Genomic DNA, 27,119 nt, shown 5'->3' on the forward strand with positions numbered 1-27,119 from the left:
GCCTCCTCTACACTTGCTGCTCACGGCTCCCCACCTCCCCAAACGTGTCCCTTGTGACCACTTCCCAGCATTTCTACAGCCTCTTTTGGAGCTGGGCTTGGAGAAGGCTGGAGTCCAGGGGGGTCTGGCACACAGAGGGGGCATGCGTGGCGGCAAAGGGGCACCAGAGAGGGGCTTGGTGGGCACTTACTGCGGGCCCCGTGAAGGGCACATGGTCACAGTTCTCCTGCCAGGACTGGTTGAGGCTCTGGGCAAACTCTTGGAAGAAAGCATGGGACTGGTTGAAAATGGAAAATCCCAGGATGTTGACGCGATCATCCACGAGGCTGTCCATCCTCTGGAGCGAAAACTCCTGAAAGACGCAGCAGTCAGAGCAGAGCAGGGTTAGGAAGGGAAGAGTGGGGTGGGCTCTGCAGGAGCACAGCTGGGCAGTGCGTTCTAGCCACATGGACACCATTGCCAGGCGCTCTGCTAGGTGTCAGAGTCCAGAGATAACGGAGAGTTCTTCTTCGTGTAGCTCACAGTGTTGAGGTGCCAGGAGGGAGAAGAGAGAAATAAACAGAAAGATGTCTAAGAGAGGCATGTGTACGATGCTCTGGGCGGAGAGAGAAAGAAAAACACAAATGAGATTGTGGAGGCAGGACTGGGTCTGCAGAAGGTGTGACCCATGGGCTGAGTCTTGAAGGATGCCTAGGCGTTTTCTGGGTAGAAAATGTGGATGGACAAAGGCTATTCCAGACAGAAGTCACCATGGATACAAAGGCATGGAGGTGAGACAGTGCGTGGGCGCCTGCCGTGTACTTTGACGGAAGCATCGCTCCTCAAAGTGTGTCCGCAGAACACCTGCCATCAGACTCCCCCAGGTATCTGTAAAAAAAGTGATGATCCCTGCACCCCACCGAACACCAGCTGAATCTGCATCTCGGGAGCCGAGGCCCAGGAGTCTGCATTTACAGCAGGGCCCAAGGTTATACGCACACCAATGTCTGGGAGTCACTGGGTCAGCACCAGGAAGCATGTGGGTGGGGAGACAGTGAGAGATGAGGCTGGAGACGTCAGCAGGGGCCGGAGGACAGCGGCCCCGCTGCCAGGCTGGGGAGCTCGCACTTCATCCTGTAGTGATGGGACCTGAGGGCACTGTCAGCAGAGGAGTGACAAGGTCAAGTTTGCTAAGAAGGTCTGCAGGTAGGGCTGCGCCTTCATTTGTTATTACTATTGTTTACTCATTTAACACACACTTAAGTGCTTATTATGTGCCAGACACGGGCACAGAGGATGTTCTAGACACAGAAGTTGTGAACAAGAAACACATTTCCTGATGTCCAGGAACTTGCAGCTTCGGGGAAAAGACAGATTGTCAATAGACAAATAAATACATATACTGTCAGATATCTGTGGGGGGTGAGGGTGGGGCTGCTACTTGAGATGAGGCAGTCAGAGAAACCCCATGTGGGGCAGTGACATTTAGAAGCTCAAAGGAATTCTCCCAGGAGGCGTGGCCCTCACCCGATCACCTGGCCGGGGCCACGTGCTCACTCAGCTAAAACCTGCAGGCGTGAGTCTCACTGAGGCCACCAGATAGCGTCACAGGGAGAAGAATCCCCCTCCCCAGGCAGGGCTGAGCTCAGAGCCCTGGACTCCCGAGACCCACCTGGGCCCTATGCAGGGAAACCAGGCAATTCCGCTCGCCAATTCCCGCTCCCGGAATAATGCCTTCAAACGCGGGTCAGGCCATCCTTGTGCGTTGAATTCACATTCATCACACGTTCATTCCATGTGCCTCGCACACGGCTCTGCGCCCGGTGGGCACGTGGTCGTTAGACCCCAGGACTAAGCCATCAGCCACTAGCCTGACAGGACCGATGGCAGGGGCCTTGGGCTTACTTTGCGGCTGAGCAGAAACATGACTTTCCTTCCGGAGGCCTCCTTGTCTCAAGACTCAGCTGCTCTAGGCCCCTGGCACGTCCCCGGCATCCTCCCTCACGTCCACAGCCACAGCCCTTGGGCCGCAGGCCTGAGCTCTGCCCAGAATCCACCCTTATTAGCTGCAGCTTGCAGACTGAAGTTACAAAGATTCCTTTGGAGCCACCAACCCCTGACAGCGTAGAGTGGGATGAGGATTAAGTGTATTTTGGATCCTGCCACACTCCCGCCAGGGGAACACGGACGTGCCAGAGAACGTATTGATTCATAAGCTGATATTATCTCCTGTCTCCCTAATGGGGCAGCTACCCATGCGCCATGGGCTATCAGCAGACACGAGGGGACAGATGGCTAATGAGAAGAGATGCACCTGGCAAGGGGGAGGTGGCAGGGTGCAGAGTCAGGCTGCTGTCAGGCAACCGAGGGGCCTCCCCAGCTTCCTTGTCAATGTGGGCAGCTCATCACGCCCCGCCCTATCCTCACACGCACAGCCTGGTGGAAGGAGGCCCATTTCAAGAATCCCCGACACTGTGATGTCTACAGACGCACAGTGGCAGTAGAGGGGATACGCGGTAAGGGCTTTGGTGTTCCACTCCAGGTCCCACACTATACTGAAATGGATGAACTTCAGGAAGTATGGCCTTCAGGATCTGGGCTTCAGATCCTCATTTAGTAAAGTGGGCGCAATGACAGCAACCTCAGAGATTGTTCAAGGAACAAGTAAGATGCACGCACAAGGCGTATCACATCTGGCCCAGAAGAAGCGTTCAACACGCGACAGTTACCGAAAGGCTACCGTGAGATCGCGGGCAGCTTCTGGCTCCCTGCTTCTTTAGTTCCACTTGTCTTGGAAACCTGAGTTCGGAAGGTGTTTCCTTGAAATGCACGTCACCGGCAGAGTAAGAATGAATGAATGAATTACAGACACTTAGCGACAGCCCCTCCAGAAGTCAGCCAGCCTGTCTTCCTGCCTTTTAATTCCTACCTTCTCATCCCCCAATTATATCCTATTTTCAAAGGCCCCCTTAAGATAAAAAGATCCAGGCGCTTCCTTGATAATCCATTGCATTTATAATGACCCATGGGAGAGCTTGTAAAAGGACAAGAAAGGGGTGGCGTGTTCTCTTACTGTAATTTCCCAGAACACTCCAGGCTCTATTCTTTAAGCATCCCCACAGTTAGGAAATGCTTCCTTATGTCTAAACTTACACTCTCCTGCTGCTATTGAAGACTGGTATCTAAGCAAATATGGGAAACAGCTGACCACCGCCAGTCTGTACACAAAGAAAATCTTCTAAGCTCTAGTATTTCTCAGAGTGTGTTCCTCAGGACACTAGCTTTTCCAGGAGGCGTTAACAGGCGTTTCATGAAAACGAGGTCCCATGTTCAAATGAGGTGAGCAAACACTGCATGTTCTAGACACCTTTTCAAGATTCACAATGCACACTAGCACATTAAAGGGTTAAAGAAGTCCTACAGTAAAGCAGCTTAATTTTGCTTAACCCAGAACTTTCCAAACATATTGACCATGGAACACTTTTCCGCCCCAAATCCATGAATGTCTCGCAGGAGCCTTCTACAGAATGTCCGGTGGAAAATGTTACTCTAAGCATATCCAGGGAAACATGTATCATGACTCCCAAACTAAGTGGCGGAGGCACTAAGCTGAGCGGGATATTACATCAAATTAACCGGTTTCAGGATGGGAGGGGAGTAAAGGCCCTCTGGCTCCTGTCGTCCACCATGAGCTCTGGCCAAGCCTCACTCAGGTGCCCTGTGCTCCCCCAGCCACGCTGCCCGGCTGCCTGTGACCTTAACCGAAATGACAAAGTGTTAGGAGCCCTGGGGTGGATCAGGTTCTCACGGGGACCTTGATTCTCTTCTTATAAATGTCCCGGGAAGGAAAATCTCAAGGTCCCCACTCCCAATGGCAGTGGATTCCATCATCACCGAGAGACCAGGGGAACCAGGGTGAGGAACAGAGCCAATGGCCGCCTGGTAAGGCCGAGTGGTGGCACAGAGACCGAAATCGAGTCTTCAGTTACCCCAAGAGCGCTTGCCTTTGTGACGGTGCTTGTGGCACCAACACATTTCATGCCCGTGTTGTCTTGCGCCCAAGGCCTGTGTTTTCCTGAGAGCAGGGATGTGTCTGCCCCATTTTCGAACCCCACACTGCACCCAGCATAGTGCCCGATGCCTAGAAGTTGTTTGGTAAATATTGGTCAAGGCTGTTGATGGAAGACGTTTCAATGCCCTGGGGTCCTCCCTATGCCTGACTCCGCCCATGGCCTTACCCCTATAGAAGGTATAAGAACATGCGCGGAACTGGTACCACCCCTTGACTGCCTTCCGGAAGTTACGTTATTATGTTTTGAAAAGCAAATCCCTGACAGCTTGTTTTCTTGTCACTGGGCTTCCTCATTTAAAAAGTTTTAAATGTGCACACATTTGTGTATATGTGAGCATACGTGAGCATGTTTGTGTGTGTGTGTGTCCTTCTGTATACAGTGATCTTCAAGGGACTGAGTAACTGCAATTAAAGGTCATGTCGTGGCCACAAGTGAACACAGGGGAGTGTCACCTGGAATGAAGGGTGTTCAGAACAGGCCTGGAAGGAAGGCGGCACGCATAAAGGCTTGAGAGCCACGTGGGTGCTGCGTCTCAGCTGAGTGACCCTCACTTTCTCCAGCAGCTGTGACATTTCCAATGTCCTGGTTTGCCCACCGGCGTCCACTCACCGGTCCATTGCAGGGACCACTCCACGGCCCTACAGCCTGCTCATCCACCAGGCCAGGAGCAAGGGCAGGCTGTGAGGGGGGAGGGGAGGGGGGAGGGTGCAAGGTCAGGCGACTTTGATCCAGACTCGGCTCCCGTGCTTGACTTTAAGGAGAAAAGCAGGAAACCAAAGCACAGGTCCAGACCATGTCCTGGGGTCAAGTCCATCTCCTAACCCTTTGCTGCCTAGGTCTGGGTCCAGGTGAAATGGGGAAGTGGGGGAAAGGCACTGTATTCTCTCCGCCCAGCAGCCCCTTCTCCCTTATTTCTTTTCCCTATTTCTAACCCACCTAGGGCATGACTATCGCCTGGGCCACTTAAGCTAGACACTTCAAAGGCAGCCTCAACCCCTGCTTCCTTTAACTGGTCAATCCTTTCCAGTCTGTCTCCTAAATGTCTCCTGAATCTGTCCCTTCCTTTCCAATCCCACCAGGTCAGGCCTGCATCATTTCTCCCTTGCAGTCGCCCATTAAGCGAACCGCCCCTCTGATCTCGGGAGACGTGGCCACTACGTGGCACAACTCCCAGCTGCCATTCACATCGATGGTAATGTGAATGGTGCCCCCTGCAGTTGTGCCAGGTGGCGATCTCATCAGGAGACAGCAGGATATGGTAGAAAGAGATTTCGAAATAAGACAGTCCTGGGTTCAAATCCTGTCTCGTCACATATTGGTTGGGTGATCTTGGGCAGGCCGGTAACCTCTGAATTTCGATCTGCTCACCTGTCAAATGCAGATAAGAACATCCACCTTGCAGGGCTAATTCATACATAGTGCAGTCCATCCTCCATGCTGCCTCTTCTCCTTCCTTCTCCTGGTCTCCACACTCTAGCTGGGTCCTGACAAAGGGAACTATCTGGCCTGGGGGCTTCTCTTGCCTTCTTCTCTCCCCCCTCGCTCCGCAAGAAGCTATCCTTAGCTGCTTGTCAAGTGAGAGAAGTTTTGCTAAGCAAGTCACCACAAGGTGCTAAATTGCTTGCTGTGGCTATTTGTGTCGAGACAGAAGCCTTGAGTTCAAGCTCCAGATCTTCCAACTATACATAACTCTAACAAAGCAGTAATTGTAATAATAATAACTGAGACCAGTTACTGACCACCAACTGTGTGCCTGGCAGAACTGAGCACTTCACATGCATGATGTCAAGCCATCCTTACAGCAGCCCTGTGGCGTGGGAGCTATTAGCGTCAATTTATAGCTGAAGGAGCAGAGACCTGGAGGAGCGAAGTGGCTTTCTCATGGCCACACAGCTGTAAACAGACCCAGACCCAGTGCTCTATGTGCTTGGATCACTTACTCACCACCGTGAGTGGGGCACCAAGGGGCAGAGGACACTGTGAGTTCGTGCTGATTGTGCAGTAAAAGAGCTGGAAAATAGAGTTAAATTCATTTCAGAATACACACAACTCGGCTTTAAGAGCAGTGACTTCTTTTTTTTTTTTTGCCGTACACAGGCCTCTCACTGTTGTGGCCTCTCCCGTTGCGGAGCACAGGCTCCAGACGTGCAGGCTCAGCGGCCATGGCTCACGGGCGCAGCCGCTCTGCGGCACGTGGGATCTTCCCGGACAGGGGCACGAACCCGTGTCCCCTGCATCAGCGGGCGGACTCTCAACCACTGTGCCACCAGGGAAGCCCATGATTGATAACTTTTAACTTTCTCACCCCGGAAGCACTGAGAACACCAAAAGATTCCAATTTCTTAAGCCATTATTAAGAAGCTGGAATGATGGAAGACATCCTCAAGACTACATCACTCCTAAACTTGAACTTCTTATTGTTCCACCCCAATCTGATCCCCTCCCTACCTGTGAATGTGACCACTATTCACCCATCATTCAGGCTAGGCTCTGGAATTCACCCTCCACTTCTCCCATTCTCACACACCTCATCTCATCCTTGTATGCACGCATGCAGTCAGTCATTGTCACTGGAAACATTTCACCTCCTTAACATCTCTTGAATTTGTCCCCTGCTCTCCATCCCTGTCGCCTCTACCTCAATTCATATCTTCACCAGTTTATTCTTGGACTGCAAACGAATTTTGGTTTCCCTCCTCCAGTCTTGCCTTTCTCCAGGTTCCTCCTTCATGCTATAGCTGGAGAGCTCTTTCTCAACTATCCATTTGATCACCTCCACCTCCCAATGCCGCTGACTGCACACAGGACAAAACCAAACTCCTGGACATAGCTGTCTTTTCACGCTATGATTCCTGTCTACCTCTCTGCTCCTTCTTCACCTTGACCTCCTCCATCATCCAAGAACTGGCCGCTGTCCTCACAGGTATACCTATCATCACTTAAAGATTTTTATCACATGAGTTTGTTCAAAGCAACTTCCCAAGGACTGGGTGCTATTGAAGGCAAGTGTACTTACATCACCAGCAGCTACCCTGGTGCAGAGCTTATGGAAAGAAGTCAGGGCTGGTGACTGAATGAACTGAGGAAGGGAACACCTGTCAGGCTCTTCCTCATCTTACCGCATGGGCAGCCTGGTCCTCTCTACTTTCAAGGCTCTTTCGTATTCATTTTCCCTTGGTACCCAAGGTATGGTGGAGGCCAGGACCCAGACCCTTGTCTTATAAGTGGCCTCGTAGCCTTTCTCAGGAAAGCCCCAAAGCCACCAGGAGTCCAGAGTCTCCTGGGTATGCTCACATCCTCTCCCTCCCTCCAGGGACCTGTCTATTTATCTGCATCAAAGCCTGTGCTCTCAGCGGACTAGGTGATTGCTTTTTGTGTAATAGGTCTTTGCAGAAAGGAGCAGCTGGGAGGCTAATTCTTACCTGTCATTGAATTCCAATGAATGGGAGATCTGGCCCTAGAACTTCCGGCTCCCAGCTTTCCTGGCTCCTTCTCCCTGCGTGTCTCCTATTCATTTATCTCCATGATCTGAGCATGCACAGCCCTCCCTCCCAGGAACCCTGTCCCTCCTCTGCTTTTCGTTCCCAACACGAGTCCACAAACAGGACTTCAAAAGCAGACCGTATTCTCTTGTTCAGCACTCTGTTGCCTGTACCTTACTCTGCGTCTGTGCTTAGCAAGTGCTCATACGTTCATTGAATGAACTCATGTTCACCAGCAAACGCCCATCAGGGTGGGACCACCTTTACCAAGGCTTCTGTCATTTGCTCCCAGGAAGAAGGAAGACAGAGGCCAGGGGGGAGAACCCTGCCACCTCTCCCCCAGCAGCTCTGACTTCATTTTGTCTTTAGAAGACTTTTGCGCCGCTGGGACTAAATAAGTGGTTACTAACTATAAAGCCGAAACCTCAGTAGATCAAACTGACATGAGCAACGGTGGAGGCTTTGTGCTCTCCCCTTGGGCTGGGGACGCCCCTGCTTTTCCGAAGGCCTGCTTCCTCTGTCAGGCATTGATTCCTCACCTCTGAGGCCCCCCGCACTCAGGATCCACTGATCAGGCCTTCTGTCTACACGTCAGGTACTAAACCTCTCTCTTTCCAGGTCCCAACTCATTAGCGTCAGGCATGTAGAGACCCAAGGCACCCCTCCCCATCTCAGCAGGGGTGCTAGGAGTTGTTGAGGAAGATGAGTGACACTGTCAGTCAGCAGCCTCGGCCTCCTCCCCATTCTGCAGCAGGACCAGTGAGGGGCTCCTACAGGGGCTGGGCGTCTCGCTGCCTACGACACGCTCGAGATCACTCAGGAAGTATGTGACTAAGGCAGGACCGGGACCTGAGCCACCCGGCACTCAGACGGGTTCCCACAGCAGGAGGGAAATGTACGTAACAGGAGATTTTTCAGATCTTGGCCATTTTTGCCTCATTCTACAAAAAAACAAAAACAAACCAAAAAACCCTATCTCTGTCAAGGTACATTTCCTTAGTGGCAAGGGGAGGCAAGTCCCAAACAGTGGTGAGCACAAGTGCCAGGGGAACAGAGAGGGGTGGCCCTTCTCTCAGAATGCCTGTCTATTTTCCCAAGCTGCGAGCTCACTGCAAGCTGAGGCCTGAAAGGTGAGCGGGACTCAGCAGGTTAGGAGGTGGAGCAGCTTCTAAGACGAGAAAGGCCAGGATGCACGGAGCCCCGAGGCAGTGGCTCCGTGCAGGGCCCTGCAAGCCACCCGGTCTGGCTGGAGTGCTGGGCTACGGGGAAGGGTGCAGGTAGAGCCCAGAGGTCTGTTCAAAAGGGGTTGCTTTGGACTTTATCCTGGGGGTGATGGGGAGCTATTGCAGGGTTTTAAGCAAAAGAGAGGTATCATTAAAAGTAGTTTTAGGGTTTCCCTGGTGGCGCAGTGGTTGAGAGTCCACCTGCCGATGCAGGGGACACGGGTTCGTGCCCCGGTCTGGGAAGATCCCACATGACGCGGAGCGGCTGGAGCAGCTGGGCCCGTGAGCCATGGCTGCTGAGCCTGCGCGTCCGGAGCCTGTGCTCCGCAGCGGGAGAGGCCACAACAGTGAGAGGCCCGCGTACCGCAAAAAAAAAAAAAAAAAAAAAAAAAAAAAAAAAAGTGGTTTTAGAAAGATCTTAACTCTGGGCCAAGATAAAAATCCAGCTTTGAAACTCACAGGAGAGGCGTCCACCATGTGGGTGATGGCTGGAGGCTTCAGCTGGATGGGCAGGTGTCATGCCTCCCACTGGGCTATGAACGGGAGCTGTCAGCACCACAAACACAGGGCTGGGGGAGCCTCAGATGGTGATTAATTGAGAGGTTGGTGCCTTTGACTCTGAGGGAAGCCTGATGCTGGGGAGAGAGGAGCTGGATTGCTTAATAATAACAAGAGCATTTGCTATTCCTAATGGTGCTTGTAATACAATCAACACTTATAATGTAATAATAATAATACAATTTGCCATCATGTCTTTTCTGCTCAGTTTCTTTATGCTTTCCAAACATTCACTGCATCCCAAACACTCTTCTCAGCAGGGCCCAAATTCCTCAGTGCCAGGATCCCCTGAGGTAGCTGCAGCATCCCAAGGGGGCTCAGTTTCCCCTTTGCAGAGCACCAAAGGCGTCGAGGGGCATGCCCCGCCAGAGCCCCGCAGTGGGCCAGCAGAGGGAACCTGGGTCTACCATCTATACTGTCAGGGGATGTACCATGTCCTGCCCTAAGAGACTCCAGGGCCTTCCTCCTGCTTCCCTGGCTACATCTCTCCTTGTCTCTCCGTTCACCACGTGACTGGGGGCAGGGGGAGGGAGAAAATGAAATAAACTAATTCACATGATTAGTGCATGGAGCAGGCAGGATTCTAAGATGACTCCTGCCAGGATTCCATGCCCCCCACCCCCCACACACAATCTTTAGGAATGTGACTGTGATGAATTTGACTTCTGTGATTAGGTTATGCTGTATAGCACAGCTGACTTTAAAAGAGGGAGATTATCCAGGCACACTAGCCCTTTAGAAACAGTTTTCTCTGGCTGCTTGCAGAAGAAGAAGTCAAAGAGATTCAAAGTATGAGAAGGCCTGGACTAGAGGGAGATTCTCTGTTGATGAAATGGAGACATCACAGAGGGCATCATGGCCAAGAAAGGGATGAGATGGAGGGGATGGAGGGGTCATGGGCAAGGACCGGAGAGTGACCTCTGGACGCTGAGAGTGGTCCCTAGGCAAGAGCTCGGAAGAAAACAGAGATTCCAGTCCCGCAACCAACCACAGGGATATGAATTCTGCCAACGACAGGAATGAGCCCAGATGAGGTCCCTGAGTTCCTGATGAGAACGTGGCCGGCTGACACCTACATTTCAGCCTGAGCAGAGAGCCCAGCCGTACGGTGCAGACATCTGACCTACAGAGCTGTGAGCCAGTCGCTGGTGAGGTTTAAGCTGCTAGCTTTGTAGTAGTCAGTTTCACAGTAACAGATAACTCAAACAGCACAGGAAAGCAATAAAGATCAGTTTCTTAAGGACAAGATGTGGGTAGGGAGGTGAAGGGCAAATTCTCCACTGGACCACTTGTTGATTGAATGACCTCGGATGAAGCTTTCCGATTTCTCTGGGCCTTATTCTGAGGATTTAATATCTTGAACATAAATGTCCTAGTATGGTGTGTGGCACACCGCTGGAACTCGGGGGGGGGGGGTGATGATTACAGTACCAGGTTGTGGAAATGGGTAGATTTTTATGATCAGACTCTTGATTGTGGATTATTGGGAATTACTGGATCACTGGACAGAGGCAAGGCTGGGGCATCTCTCCCTGAATTAATGGGACTATCCATGACAGAGGTCAAGGCAGGTCTCCCCTCTCCCAAAGCTCTATTAGGCAGAAGGCGCGAGCAGTCAGAGGGGGACGTTTCCATTATGTTTCTAGAAATACTGAGTCAGCGTAGTCCCCAGAGTCTAGTTCTTATTTCAATTTGATTTATCTCACAGGTGCCGTCTGGTGCAGCCCGTCAGCAACACACACACAGGCATGGATGTGGGAGAGCGAGAAGAGAGAGAGAGACAGACAGAGAGAGAGAGAGAGAGAGAGAGAGAGTGCGTGTGTGTGTCGGGGCAGATGCAAGGAATGAGCTTCAATGCTATTAAATGGATGATACGCAAATATCTCCAAACGTGGTTCTGGGAGTCCCGTGGGACCTGTGTTCACTGTTACACTGTTTGTCAAACACGAGTAAAGGGGCTGACAGATAATTGGTTCCTCCAACGCCAGGGTTTCTTCACCTCCACCAGGGTTTCCACACCCCCTACTGAACACTCCTTCAGTTTCTACTGATTTTCCTGGCAATATTCATTCTGCTCTCATACCCCTTGCCGCACGCCGTTAGGAATCAAGTGTATTTGGAAACTCCTGCCTCACCTTAAATAGCCAGGTCTCACTGTGAGGCCCAGGTGCCGGGCTCCTGTTCCCCAATCCAAGCCCTGGCTGGGATGCTCTCTTTAGGCCAGTGGTGCCCATCACCTTGAAGGGGAGAATGGTTGACAGCTATCCAAGTGAGCCTGGAGTGACTCTGGCATTTACGACCAGCTACCACCACAAGAAAGGTGTCCACTTAGGTTCACTTGTGACTCCCATCTTCCTTCTTCACCTGCCTTACACAGGACAGGGAAGCTGGCAATTGGCTGCCTGTGTGGAGTGATGTGAAGGCTCTGAAGGTTTCTCCCCGCCTCAAAATACCTTCTTCACTAAATCTACAGTCTCCCATAGGATCCACTTCCTTGGTAAAGGCTTTGGTTAAAAAGCAAAGGTCTAAGGCATTAAGCTGTGTGTTTAGAATATCCCCCTTCCCCCCACCCAACCTAGGTAACTATTAATTCTTTAAGGCCACTGGGTGTGGCCTCGTCCAGCAAGCTTTATATGAGCTGGCCAGGCTCACAGGTAATACTCTGTGCATATCTTCATCATTTTAACCCACTGATTTACAATCATCTGTTTGGGTTTGTCTGCCCTCCTAGTCTGACCTCCTCAGAGAACGGACTTTTTCACTGTTGCCCCTGACATGCAGCCCAGTAAGTGCTCAATTGATGTTGACCAGTGAATGCATGAAATTTGGAGAGGAGACCTCTCCCCGCCACTCCTGACCACTGTGAGAGCTGAGTAAGTCACTTTGCCGCTTCAGTTGTTTTCCCTCAACTGTAAAATGACGAGATTCAGTTAGATGCTCTCAAAGATCCCTCCAAATTCAATGCTGTCATCAGCCATTCACATATTGGCACGAACTGGATTTTCAGTTTGAGGAGGCCCATCGTCCGTCAGGGCTCCGAGGAGGTGGCCTGGATGCGGGACACAGGACAGCTCCTTCTGGGCAAGAGGGTGTGAGAGGACCAGACACTCACGAGCCAGGGGTGCTGCCCACTGGGGTGGGGTGGAGGGGACTAGGACAGCAGAGGGCACTGGAGGGGCAAGCCAACCAGACAGGGACACTAGAACCCATGAAGAGGAAAGCCACCTGCTTCATGTGCCAGGAGAATCCATCCAGTCATTTACTACAGATTCATCCCATCCATAAAGTTGACAGAATTTAAGAGTTGAAAGGTCTTTGGAGATCCTTTAGTTTATCCCCAGGGGAGAAAGGTCTTGTCCAAGGTCACATGTGGTCAATTAGTGGGACAGCCAAGAATAGCCCTTGGACCTGCCAATGCCAGCTTCTAATGCTGAAAAGTCCAGCAACTTTGCAGAGCGGACGGAATGTCATCTGACGGGACCCTTCCTCTGCCGGCCCTGGCTTCCCTCTCTCCATTACACGCCCCTGCTCCAGCCATGGCAGGCACCGTGCTCTTTCTTTCTCAGGCCTACAATGCTTACCTCTGTCCACATGTCACCCTCCCACGATCCTTTCTAACCTTCCCTCAATAAACCATTCAAAGGAAGCCATATCTGCAAATCTCTCTCCCAGTTCCCAAAAAAGCACTAAATACTCCCTCCTCGGGGCTTCCACACCTTGCCTTTATAGAGCTCTTCAAGCCACATCCTACTGCTGCTTGCATTCCCAGCACACAGTAGACACGTGATAAACGTTTGCTGAATAAGTGGAGTTGACTTTAAGCATTTTCCATAGGTAAGTCGCTTAATCATGACTAGCTAATGTTTTTTTTTTTTGCGGTACGCAGGCCTCTCACTGTTGTGGCCTCTCCCATTGCGGAGCACAGGCTCCAGACGTGCAGGCTCAGCGGCCATGGCTCACGGGCCCACCCGCTCCGCGGCATGTGGGATCTTCCTGGCCCGGGGCACGAACCCGCGTCTCCTGCATCGGCAGGCAGACTCTCAACCACTGCGCCACCAGGGAAGCCCGCTAATCATTTTTAATCCCATAACTTGGGCCAAGGGACTCCCAACTGTCAGCCAGTTTCCCCAAATGCAAATTCAGAAAATAAGTTTCAGTCAATGCTTCCTGAATCTTTTTCCAATTCTCCCTGCCATTTCCCCTGAATACATCCCCCTCTACCAACAGCCTAGTTCAGACAACAGACACAGGAGGGTTGGCAGCCAGAGAGCACAATTCTGGAGTAATAACTTCTCCTTAAGATGCTGTTGTACCCATGTACGCCCAGGAGACATCCGTCACTGCCAGATATGCCACCTCTCCGGGTTTGCATTTGGTTGCAGGGGTACCTGGGAAGCTCAGACAGAAACATGGGGAGCTTTCACTCCATTACTCTTTTCCTAGTTGCACTAAAAACATATTCATTCACCAAAGTGTACCTTATTATGCAGAGTGGTTCTCTTAAAAGGCACAATAAAGGTGAAATATGTAGATAGTCTTAATAATTTTACAATTAACTACACTTTAGAACAAATTGCTCTGGCACTGGAAAGTTGTCCGACTGACGGATTGTAGCTGTTGGCTAGCTGTATGTGTGTAGGGGTGTGTGTGTGTGTGTGTGTGTGTGTGTGTGTGTGTGTGTGTGTGTGTGTGTGTGTGTGTGTGTGTGGTATGCTTTCAGTAAAAGACCGCAAGATATGAAAGACGCTCACATACCGTGGGAACTGTAGTTCTAACTACAATTAGGCGAAAGACCAATTATGAAATGTTTCTTATAACAGCTTTGGTGTTTTGGAAAGCTAGAGGCAGTAAACCAGGACACCAAGGTCTAAACATGAACATACTCAACAGGGAAGTGGGAAAGAGGGGAGAAAAGGGAGTAATGTTTACCAGCAGCCCACTGAGGATTAGAAACCTTCCATGTTCCTCACAAAGTGATGCTATAGGAATTACCATCCCCATTTTACAAAAGGGAAAACTGAGACTCCAGTAGGTTAACGTGCCATGTGTGCATCTCACGTATGGCGGGGCCCAGATTCAAACTCAAGTCCTCTCTGATCTGAGTCCCCGGCTGCCTCCTTTAAGCCATGTTTCCATCCTCTGTGTCAACAGAGCCATGAGGCTCACCAAACCTCATGCGTCAAGTCACGGGGACAGCGGAGAGGACTAGATAATTTCATAATGACCTTGAAAACCTGAAGTAGAGGTTTTGTTTCAAAGACCCTTGGGCTCTGGCTCCATGAGTCTGGTGCCAGGTGCTGGCTTGAAGAGGCCACTTGACCCAGGCTGACCCAGGCATGGTGTGGCCAGTAAAGAAAGTATGGTCAGTCTTGGTGCCAACCCTGGGCCTCAGGTTTCAACACCTCCCTCACTCATCAGAACCCCCTGAAACTCTGTATCTTAGATCCTGAATGAAACCGCCCTTCCCGGTCTTGCACATACTTAACTTCAAATCTGTCCAGCCCAGAATGGAGGAAGGGCATTCCAGACCGAGTAGTTACCACGTGGGCTATGAAAATGCCAAGGCATCCTCGGGAAAGCGGGGGCCGGGCCCGGCTCCTCCTGCCTAAGCTGTGGAACTTTGTGCTCATGGGCTTAGTTGGGATGAGCTAATTCCTACTGGATGAAGGAGATGAGCCATCTCACCCGGCCACCCCTCCTAGTCCAAGAACTGTATCATGTCATGAACTTCTCCACTCATGGACTCAATAAATATCGATTGAGCACCTACTGTGTGCCAGTAGGTGACTGGCGTACAGTGATGGACAAGTGATGGTCTTGCCTTTACGAAGTTCAAAGTCTGGTGGAGAGGTCAGATATAGAAGGAGGAATTCCCACGAGATGGATGCTACAAAATACGGAAGACAAGGCGCTGGGAGAGCGTGTAACAGCAGACTCAACACAGCGGGTGTCGGGGGAAAGTTCTTTAGGAAGCGACATTTAAGGAAGACCTAAAAGATGAATAGGGTTGGTCCGTCAGGGGATCAGGAGAGCAGGACGGTAAGCATTCACGTTCTCTGGAATCATTTGTTTCTTCCCTCCCTGTCCGCCCCGGCTCCCCTTTCTGTAATAATTTTAGCAACTTCAGTTACTTATGGCTAATCTCTCTGATCAACCTCTAGAAAAATAAACACAGGCTCAGTCTGCTTGACAATAACATGGACCCAGAGGAGAAAAATCGGCTGCATATATCCATTCTGCCCAAACAAGATAGAGACTAGGGCACGGAGGGGTTATTTCCGCAAGACTCAGCAGGACCTGGCTACTCCTTGGGCATCCACGGAGCTGTGAGTTTCTACTGCTTCCAGGGCCCCATGGGCCCTCGATCCAATGGATCATCCTCCCCGCTCTCCAGGAAACATTCCCAACCGCAGGGTGCTATGAATTGCAATGCCCTCAACCATGTGTAGGATGAAATAAGTCCAGGGCTGGAAAGGTCCTCAGAGATCACCTAATACAACATCATAATTTTCAGATGAAGCAGCTGAAGCCCAGCAAGGGGAAATGGCACGCCTAGAGCGAACGGCCTGGGTTTGTGATCTGGCTCTACTACCTTGTACAGAGTATCAAACCTTTATGAGCCTCAGCTTTCTCATCTCTAAAATGGGGATAAAATAGTGCTCTGCTCGAGTTGTTGTGTGAGGTTTAAACGAGAAAATAACTGAGAAGCACTTATTGCAGAGCCTTGCATGTAGAAGGCAGTCAATAAATATCAACTATCACTGTTACTATGTCACCCAGCTATTTAGTAGAAGGGCCATAACTAGAAGCCACAGCTGCTTCACTGCCCATCCTCTGTATGATGAGGCCTCCTGCTGATGTAACCCTTTCTCATGCAAATGTAACCCTTCCTCATGCAAATGTAACCCTACGGGTGCTGGTGTAACCTTGTCCCATGCAGGTGTAACCCTACAGGGGCTGGTGTAACCCTTCTCCATGCAGGTGTAAGCTTTCAGGTGCTGGTGTAACCCTTCTCCATGCAGGTGTAACCCTACAGGTGCTGGTGTAACCTTGTCCCATGCAGGTGTAACCCTACAGGTGCTGGTGTAACCCTTCTCCATGCACGTGTAAGCTTTCAGGTGCTGGTGTAACCCTTCTCCATGCAGGTGTAACCCTACAGGTGCTGGTGTCACCCTGCCCCATGCCTTCTGACACCCAGCCAGCACTTGGCCCCTTCTCTCTAGATTCCCCAAAGGAAAAACCTCTGAGATGCCGGGGCCTCTATACAAACAGCACTACCCTCCAGCATGCTGGTGGTGGCATCACGAGCGTGGCGCTCTAGCCTTACCTGTGGCAGGAAAATGAAACGGTGGTCACCACATCCAGCGAGCCATGCTGCCTGCAATGTCGGTGGCAGCCCAGGTGGCCCACCGACCATACAGCTCCCTGCTTCCGGTGCCCACTTACTACCTTTCCTTGACATTTCATGATTCTGGCCCTGACCCTGCATCTCCACACTTCTCCCCGCCAAGGCAGCAGCTCCCTCCTTTGCCACAGGGCTCATCTGTGCTCGCTGACAATAGATTAGGGCGATTTTCTTTCCTTTATTAGGCAGTGACTACAAATCTCCCTGGGTTCATTAGTAGCTGGATAATTCTCCCGGATTTATTAGCTCAAATTGCACTTCCTCCTTCACCTCTTCTCTTCAGATGGCATCTCTGCTGTCTCAGCAGCCGACTGGGCTTTGCCCAAAGGCCCTTAATTCTTCACGTCCTTTATCCAAACTACCATCAGTCTTGCGGAACAATGGTTCCTGCAGCCAAACCCAGAGGCTGACTGGAGGACAGAGACTCCTCCCAGACTAAAGAGCGGAATGAGCACAGAGAATCTATACCTGTCCAGTGCAGTCCCCACCTGGAAGTGCCAGACAGGACCGTCAGGCCAGCGGCTCACCTGGGCAAGACCATTCGAGGTGCAGACCCTTTTAGTTATAAGGGAGCTGACGCCTTTATAATGAAGTGCTGATCTCCATGGATACAGTCAGTTAGCCTCTAAACAGACACGCCAGGGCTTGGGATGCTAATTGCTTTTCCAGCATACGCAAAAGAGACCTATGATGATCATTAATCATTTAATAATGTGGCAGATACGGGTAGCCGATCAGCACACTCATTTCCTCTTCTCCCTGGACACATGGGACGTGATGTTTCCCCATCTCACTTTCGGTAGGTGTGAGTGTGTGACTAAATTCTCGCCAGTGGGATTGTGAGGGGAAATACTGTGTGCCACTTCCAGGCCTGGCCCCCAAAGCCCTCCTGTGTCTGAGCCTTCATGTTTTTCCCCATCCTGGCCTCTCAGAGGACACATTAGAAGCTAGAAGAAGCCTGGGCCCCCAGAGGACCTTCTGGAAGGCTGCCTGATATCAGGAACACACTTGGGGGCCTTCAGTTGAGTGAGAAATATATATCTACTGTGTGAAGCCATGGGATTGGGGTTTATCTGTTAAAGCAGCTGGCATTGCCTACTGGATACAAAGCGTTATCCATCGCTGCTTTTAAATTTTACCAACATTTCTTGAGTTGGATATTATTATTCACATTTTACATATGAGGAAACTGAGGCCCCCAAGAGCATCAGGGCGCACAGCTAGGAAGCTCCCGAACTGGGGATTCTCACCAGGTCTGATGGACTCGAGGACTGGTTTTTACACACCAGCTTCCTTCTCCCATTATAAAGCTTCTTAATCAGGACTCTCAACTTCAGTCATGTGGTCTTGCTTCTTTCAGTTGGAAAACTCCAAATAGAAATAAGAAACACATCTGAACACTTCATACCATTAAGATGGCTATTATCATAAAAACAAAAAATAATAGGTTTTGGTAGGATGCGGAGGAACTCAAACCCTCATGCATGACTGGTGGGAATAAAAATGGTACGGCTAGAAAGGAGTTTGGCTGTTCCTAAAAAAGTAAGCATAGAATTACCATATGATCCAGGGATTTCACTACTAGATATATACCCAAGAGGATTGAAAGCAGGACTCGATCAGGTATTTGTTCACCTATGTTCACTGCGGCACTATTCATAATAGCCAAAAGGAAGAAGCAGGGGGCTTCCCTGGTGGCGCAGTGGTTGAGAGTCCACCTGCCGATGCAGGGGACGCGGGTTCGTGCCCCGGTCCGGGAAGATCCCACATTGCCGCGGAGCGGCTGGGCCCGTGAGCTATGGCCGCTGAGCCTGCGCGTCCGGAGCCTGTGCTCCGCAACGGGAGAGGCCACAGCAGTGAGAGGCCCGCGCACCGCAAAAAAAAAAAAAGGGAAGAAGCAACATAAGTGTCCACATGATGGATGAAGAGATAAATCAAGTGTGGTATATACATAGAATGGATTATTATTCAGCCTTAAAAAGGAAGGAAATTCTGACACACAGAGACCCCTGAAGACATTATGCTAGGTGAAGTAAGGCAGGCACCAGAGGACAAATATGATAATTTCACTTACATGAAGCACTTAGAAGAGGCAAATTCATAGAGACAGAAAGCAGAATGGTGGCTGCCAGGGACCGGGAGGAGGAGGGATAGGGAGTTAGTGTTTAACGGGTACAAAGTTTCAGTTTGGGAGGATGAAAAATGTTCTAGAGATGGATGGTGGTGACGGTTGTACAACAATGTGAGTACACTTATTGCTACTGAAGGAACTTTTTAAAATGGTAAATTTCATGTATATTTACCACTATAAAAAAAAGAGTTAAAGAAAGAATGAAGTTCTGATACATGCTATGACATGGATAAACCTAGAAAACACGCTGAGTGAAATAAGCCAGACGCAAAACGACAAATATTACGGGATTCCACTATTATGAAATATCTAGGATAGGCAAATTCATAGAGTCAGAAAACAGATTAGGAGTTATCAGGGCTGGGGGGGAGGGGGAATGGGGAATTACTGCTTAATAGTTAAAGAGCTGGGGCTTCTCTGGTGGCGCAGTGGTTGGGAATCCGCCTGCCAGTGCAGGAGACACGGGATCATGCCCCGGTCCGGGAAGATCCCACATGCCGCGGAGGGGCTGGGCCCGTGAGCCACAACTACTGAGCCTGCGCGTCTGGTGCTTGTGCTCCGCAAAGGGAGAGGCCGCGACAGTGAGAGGCCCGTGCACCACTATGAAGGGTGGCCCCCGCTCGCCACAACTGGAGAAAGCCCTCGCACAGAAACGAAGACCCAACACAGCCAAAAACGAACAAATTAATTAATTAATTAAAAAAAATACCCTTCCTTATTTAAAAAAAATATATTTAAAGAGCTTCTGTCTGGGGTAATGAAAAAGTTTTAGAAATAGGTAGTGATGATGGTTGCACAACATTGTAAATGTAATTAATGCCACTTAATTGTAAACTTAAAAATGGTTAAAATGGCAAATCTTACGTTCCATATATTTTACCAGAATAAAAACGTTCAAAAAACAAAGAAAGCAACAAATCTGGATAAAGGCAGGAACCAATTTTCGAGGTCACTCATGCATCTGTGTCCTTTGTGTCTTTGCAGAATAATTTTCTTGTTCACCTTGCTTTGTCCCTTATTTGGTCCATCTTTGGCCTGGACTCTTGACCCCTTACCTTGGCCAACCACCAGGACCTGCCTCCTTCTCGTTCCTCTCCAGATCCCTGGCCAGGTGCATATCCAGGTTCTCAATTTACCATAAAAGTTCTCATGATTTGGACCCCAGGAGCTGACCCTCTGGCTGGGTTCCCGCCTTAGCCAGGTGCCTTCAGGGGACCCATCCCTACCTGTTCATCAGAGGTTTGTACCCCTGATGGGACTGACCCCTGACCCATCAGAACCAGAAGCAGGGACAAGAAGCTGTTTCACGGATCAAACCTCTGACACTAGTACAAACTACGCCAGATTCTATTTCGAAATAGAGATATAAATAAAAGACCTGTATATTTGTTTGCTGTTTGCTATGACTGTCTGCCCTCAATGGCTACCAACTTCCTGTACGTGACTTCTTCCTTTGTTCTGCAGCGAGTCTGTCCCTGTTCCTGGGTCTCTGCCCTCTTGCTGAAGTGACTCTCACATTTGTCACACACCTCACTGAGCCTGGGCTCCCACTGGACCCCCAGACCTGGCTCTTCCCTGGACCTGCGGAGTTCCTCCCCAGCTCTTCCCGTCATAGATGCAGGATCCTCCCAGCCAGCCTCAGCTCTCCTGGCCCAACCTCTCCTTGCATCAGTCACCTCCGTCACTCAAAGCTCAAGGCTGGCACCCTCACTCTCCCTGCCGGCCAGACCCCGATAGAAAGAAACTGTGCTTTCTATAAGGTCGAAATGAATTGATGGTTTAGAAGTTTGATGCATGACGGCTATTTCTGTCCCAACTCTTGAGATGGATAATCAACTGATGGAGTCCAGAGCAGTCAGACAAACCCATTGATTACAGATGCCCTAAATCAATCGTAACACCTGGTGGGACAGAGGTATGAAGACCTGACCAACTACTCAGTAATTACTAATACCAGCAAACCCTACAATGGTTATGCACAATAACTGAACTACCTAGTTCTAGTCATTCTCTGGAAATCAATAAAATGGCATTTTAGGAGTCACTTTTATAGGCCATTAGAGGCTGGGCGGCAAAATAAATATCTCCTGCTCTTTTCAGTACATGGGAAGCACAAATAGGACTTTTTAAAATAATACCTTCCTTTTACTAAACTTGTACTGTGAGTCAGTTTCTGTGTGGGTATTATCTACTGAGGCAGGTGTTATTAGCGTCCAACAGCTGATGAGGTCACTGAGGCTCAGAGAGGTTAAGTGACTTGCACAGGATCACACAGCTGATCGCTAGTCAAACTGGAATTCTTAGTCATGTCTACGAATGCCAAAGCCCACACCTTTGTGCTAACTCTCAAAAAGCTAATCTGAGTGCCCGCTGCATCACTGTGGCAGAATTCAGAGAGATGGGACGTGATGGGGATCCTTGAGGAATTCAGAGAAGAAATAAATAAAAATTAAAGTCTAGGTGGCATCTGTATTTGGGGAAAGGGACTGGAGAAGCACAGAGGCTCACTTATGAACCTCTACATAAAGCCCTTAATGCTCTGGCCCAAGACTCCAACAGCAACTGGGCAGAAAGAATGGACTTAAAAAGAGTTTTTTTCCTCCTCATAGGGCCTGTCCCTTCCAGAGAGCCAAGGCACTAATGAGAAGCCTCCAGCGTGTTCTCTCACTGACTGATTTTTGCAACAGCTCTGCTTCTCTTTTCTTGGCTATTACTCAGCCATCATCATTCATGCAGTTACTTTTCTGATTTCCTCTTGCAAACTTACAAACCGTGTGAATCCTGTTAATTCCAAGTTGAAAGAACTCTCTGACTGAGGCACGCTCCCAAAGCTCATCTCGTTCTGTGCCCACCCAAGAAGGACAAAAGCTCTTTGAAAGCTGAAAGTATCGGAGTGTTACAAAAAAAATACAGTGCCTTAGCATACGGTATTTGTTCTTCTCTTTCTGGCTTACTTCACTCCGTATGACAGGCTCTAGGTCCATCCACCTCACTACAAATAACTCAACTTCATTTCTTTTATGGCTGAGTAATATTCCGTTGTATATATGTGCCACATCTTTATCCATTCATCTGTCGATGGACACTTAGGTTGCTTCCATGTCCTGGCTGTTGTAAATAGAGCTGCAGTGAACATTGTGATAAACGTATTTTTTGAATTATGGTTTTCTCAGGGTATATGCCTCTAGAGGGATTGCTGGGTCATATGGTAGTTCTATTTTTAGTTTTATAAGGAACCTCCATACTGTTCTCCACAGTGGCTGTATCAATTTACATTCCCACCAACAGTGCAGGAGGGTTCCCTTTTCACCACACTCTTTCCAGCATTTATTGTTTCTAGATTTTTTGATAATGGCCATTCTGACCAGTGTGAGGTGATACCTCACTGTAGTTTTGATTTGCATTTCTCTAATAATTAGTGATGTTGAGCATCTTTTCATGTGCCTCTTGGCCATCTGTAATGGGATCTAAAAAAAGAAATGGTACTGATGAACCTAGTGGCAGGGCAGGACATAGACATAGAGAATGCACTTGAGGACACGGGGTGGGAGGGGGAAGCTGGGGTGAAGTGAGAGTATCATCGACATATATACACTACCAAATGTAAAATAGTTAGCTAGTGGGAAGCAGCTGCATAGCACAGGGAGATCAGCTTGGTGCTTTGCGATGACCTAGAGGGGTGGGATAGGGAGGGTGGGAGGGAGACACAAGACGGAGGGGATATGGGGATATATGTATGCATACGGCTGATTCACTTTGTTGTACAACCAAAACTAACACAGTATCGTGAAGCAATTATACTCCAATAAAGATCTATTAAAAAATGCAATGCCTTCAAACATATAGTACTTGGCAATTTACAATGCAGTTTTCTTTATCCTCACAACAACCCCGTAAGATTTGATTATCCCCACTTTACAAAGGAGAAAGCTGGGGCTCAGAGAGGCAACGTGACTCCCCCAAAGTCACACAGTGAGTATAAGGCAGAGTGGGGACTTGACCCAGGTCTCCTGACTTCACAGGCCAGTGCTTTCTCCACAAGATTCCTCATCACAATCATTATTACCATGTTTGAGAAGAGGGAGTGGTGGGTTGCAGCGTGGGTGACGCTTTCTTAAACATCTCCAGGCCAAGCAACCGCGCATTATTCTCATTACCGTCCTGGGAACTTATCTTCCAAAAGACTAGCCTCCTTCAATCTGCAAAGACACCCCCGCGACTCCTTGCTGCCCCGCTCCTTCCTCCTCTGCTGCCCTGGCTAACTGACATGGGGGGTGTCCCTGGCAGGTGGGCACAAGGCAGATGGCCCCTGGCTTGCCTTTTCCCCCCTCCTCCCCTCTACTTCCCAGGCTCCCCAAATGGAACACAATTGGAGTTTCATCTCTCTCTATTCTTCTGCTCATTTGCTGGGCTCCCCCAGATGCCTCCTTACATTAGGCAAATGCTTTTGCATTGCTCTGGGAATAGTCTAATCCTTTTCTACCCTTTTCCATGTTAATGCTGTGATTTACAACAGCAGTGTTAGATAGGAAAAAATAAATAAATAAGCAAACAAAGACGTTCCTTGTGCTTTACATTTTGAGGGGTAGTGACTGGGGAGGGGGCGTGAGGGGGACATCTGGGGCTCTAGCAATGGGCTATTTCTGGATCGGGGTGCTGCTGACACAGGTGTGCTCACCTGGAGAACGTTCATTCAGCTGTGCACATATGATTTGTGTGGCCTTCTATATGTATGCTAGACCTCAGTGGAAAAATTCCAACAATGGAACAGGCAGGTTTGTGGTGGGGCAAGCCTGCCGTGGAGGGAGTCCCTACACCAGAAAAGCAGCTATACTGGATTCTTCGAGGGGCCTTTCAACCCTGAGAGCAAAGGCCTGTAGGATGCTGCAGGGGGAACAATTCCACAGCAGCCCAAAGAAAGGGCTGTTCACGACACTACAGCTGGACAAGAACAGGGACCACAGAATCCCAGCTCATCTCTTTTGGAGGCATCTCCTCAGCCTCTCAGGACATTTCAGGAGTCCTCGCCCCTAAATCCCAGAAGGGACACTGCACAATCACCTAGCTACCCTACCACCTGTGTTGGCCAAGAAAGGCTTAACTTCTAGGTAACCTTTTCCATTTTAAGATTCAAGAGTCATAACGGTGAGGTTGAATTCTGCTCCCCAAGCACAGCAAGGATCTTGCATTGATACCTGCCTTACATCTTTTAAGTAGGTTACGTTCATGAATGGCTACAAATAGACAAATGAATAATAATTAACTGGCACACCCATTCCTGGCGCAGTCCATACGTTAGAAGTCACTCAAATCTCCAGGTATGTGAAGAAGCTGTTGCTCACCCCCGAATGTTCTTTCCTTCTTTGTTTGTCTAGGAAAAAGCCTACCTGTCTTTCAGGGTGTAGCTTAAAGGCCCCTTCTTCTATGAAGCATTTCCTGCCCGCTCCAGGTAGAGCAAGCGACCCCTGCTCTAGGGTCTAAAGCATTTTGTGTACACGTCTCATAGAATTTGCCACTATGCAATAGGACAGGTACCTTGCAATAGGCTTTTCCTGGGCCGGCTTGGTTTCTTATTCCCGCTGTAATCCCGAATGCCTGGCCAGGCTCCTGTTACATCAAAGCACGTCTGGATGAAGGGGCTACTTAAATGATCTGGATATCTCGAGCATTTATAAAATAAATAAGGGCATAAAATAATTAAGCCTCTTCTCCGAATGACTGTTTATAACAGCTCTAACTGTAATAGCCAAAAACTGGAAACTATGTCTCTCCATAGGTGGATGGTTAAGGAAACTGGTGCATCCACACCAAGAAATACGACTCGGCAATAACAAAGGGAAAACTATTGATCTATGCAACACCTCTGATGGATCTTGAGGGCAGTACTTTGAGTGAAAAAAATTAACCTCAAAGGTCATTTACTCACGACTCCATTTATATAAAATTAGAAAATTTAGAAATAGAGAACAGGGTAGCAGTTGTTAGAGGTTAGAGGTGGTGGGAAGAAGGGAAGTGGGTGTGACTATAACATGGTAGCTTGAGGGAGATCTTTGCGGTAATGAGATTTTGTATCCTGATTGCAGTAGGAGTTACACACATCTACACAAGTCTTAATAGCTTTGATATTTTGATATCCTGGTTTTGATATTTACCGTAATAATGTAAGATGTAACCATTAGAGAAAAATGGGTTAAAGGTACACGGTACCTCTCTGTATTATCTTTGCAGCTTCCTGTGAATCTATAATAATCTCCAAACAAAAAGTTATAATTTTTTTAAACCTGTTCTCTGAGGTTCTTTCTACTCTCTAACTGAGTGTGTCTATACTTCACACCAACCTTTCACATCTCTTAATGTTTTACAATTTCAAAATACACGCAGATTAAATTACATCATTTCGAAATGACGGCAACTCCATAACGTAGCTGTCCTTATGCCCATTTTACAGATAAGGAAAACAAGGCTCAGTGCTTGTTGAAGGGTACACAGATGGTACATGGCAAAAATAGTGCTCCAACCTGACTCAATAGAATTTCTACAGAACTGTCTTCTCAGCTGCAAAACAAGGGGATTTGGCGAAAATGGCCTCTGGACGTGTATCCAGTTATAACACTTTTGTACATAGGACACGCATACATCTTGTGCTCTAGCTTTCCTACTTCTGAGCCAGCCAGCATAAGGGTCTGGCAGTGTAGAGACTGGACTGCAGGCCAGTAACTGGACCTATAGAGGAGAGCATCCATCAGAGGGCTCAGTGCTATGCTGCTGGTGGCATCTGAATGGAGGCATTAGATTCCCCAAATTTCCATCCTCTCCAGGCTAAGAATTGTTGTGATGAGAATCCCAGTGGCTCCTGGGTTTCCATGTTTCTCAGATGCCTTGCCTCTCTGGCTGGCTTCTGCTCCTCTGTTCCATTTCCCTACTTCCCATCTCCCGGCCTTCATTCCGTCACTCCCCACTGACCCTAATTAATGATACTCTCTATGCCAAGGAGGTGAGCTGTGAAAATGTCTTACCAGATTAGTGAAGATGTATGTGTAATAGGCTGACACCATCCCTAGTTCCGCTGCCTGCAAAGGGAAGAGAAGGAGATTAGAGAGGAAAATAAAAACCTGCTGGAAGTGCATGAGCAGGGAGGGCTCCAAGTGTCCGCCCTTGGTCTGGCCCACTACCCTTCAGCACCAGCAGAGTAGAACATCTTGATTGATTGTTTCTTACATTGCCCTCGGCCTTGGAGGATGGAGCACAGAAACCCTGGCCTCTGGAGTAAGGTCCCTCCCCCTCCCCCCACCCCCCACCCCTGCAGTGACACTCCTAGTAGCTGATATTCTCAGGTAAAACACATTCCCATGGATATAACTGGGTATTCTGGAAACCAAAGTGACTTTACGGGAAATGAAACAAATAATAAAACAGACTATAATAATTATCCCCACGACCATTAACAATACCAATGGCTAACACTCACTCACTGTTCAGCCCGCACCAAGCACTAGAAAGCATTTTACTCGGGTTAACCGGACGAGGTAGGCACTATTACTCCTTCACCACCCCCACTGACAGCTGAGCACCGACAGCTGAAGCACCAAAGGCCGTGCAACTTGTCCAGAAGATCACGCGTCTCATAAATGGAAATGTCTCATACGCCCCTTGGAGGGCTACGATATTGATGGAACTACTGACACACTTCTCTTAGGGGCCGAGGCATAGATAGCAGAGCGTCTGTGGGTTGTAGGCAATTCCCAAATTAACTCCACCCCTAGCGGGATGAGAGTGAGTGAGACTCAAGTGTATTCTTGAATCTGCAGTAATGTTGGAAACAGGTGAATCATCTGCAAACTTTGGTCCTTTATTAGTAGCGAGGAGCGAGTTGCCTGGGACGTGCCCTTGGTCACAGCGCATCAGCAAGTCTCAGCCCACGGTTGAGAGCTGTGACTTCGGAAGGGACTCTTTTTGTCTGATCTTTGTAGCCATCATAAATGCCCCTAAGCGAGCTTCCCTGGCGGCGTGCCTGGCTTGGAGTGTGACAGGTGCTATAGACGCTGACAAGGAGATCACGGAAATAATGAGCCCAGCTCTCCCCAGGGCCCTCATCCCTCCTGACCGTCGGTTAGATCTGCATCAGGTAGCCCACAGCCCTGGGCCCCTGGGAAACCGTTTTTGTCATGACTACTGAGGTGCATGGGAGGAAAATACAAGGCCAGGGATGATTAGATTTTCCCCTTACATCGTGTTGACCCCCCAGGGCACTCCAATAATTTTGTGAGC

General features: G+C 49.3%; 1 protein-coding gene across 9 annotated transcripts in view; it reads right to left on the bottom strand.

The window, feature by feature from the left end:
- Positions 1–27,119, bottom strand: part of GRIK4 (glutamate ionotropic receptor kainate type subunit 4) — a 354,683-nt gene that overhangs the window by 113,457 nt on the left and 214,107 nt on the right. For all 9 annotated transcript variants that reach the window (XR_012333292.1, XR_004527810.2, XR_012333293.1 and 6 more), the window contains 2 exons: positions 25,868–25,921; positions 191–352 (listed from right to left, as the gene is read on the bottom strand). Coding sequence is in view for 6 of the 9 variants with exons in the window: in XM_073808072.1 (XP_073664173.1) it covers positions 191–352; positions 25,868–25,921 (216 nt within the window). In the remaining 3 variants the exon portion in view is untranslated. The remainder of the gene's footprint in view (positions 1–190; positions 353–25,867; positions 25,922–27,119) is intronic.

This window comes from Tursiops truncatus, chromosome 8 (assembly GCF_011762595.2).
Source record: "Tursiops truncatus isolate mTurTru1 chromosome 8, mTurTru1.mat.Y, whole genome shotgun sequence".
Classification (NCBI taxonomy): Eukaryota; Metazoa; Chordata; class Mammalia; order Artiodactyla; family Delphinidae; genus Tursiops; species Tursiops truncatus.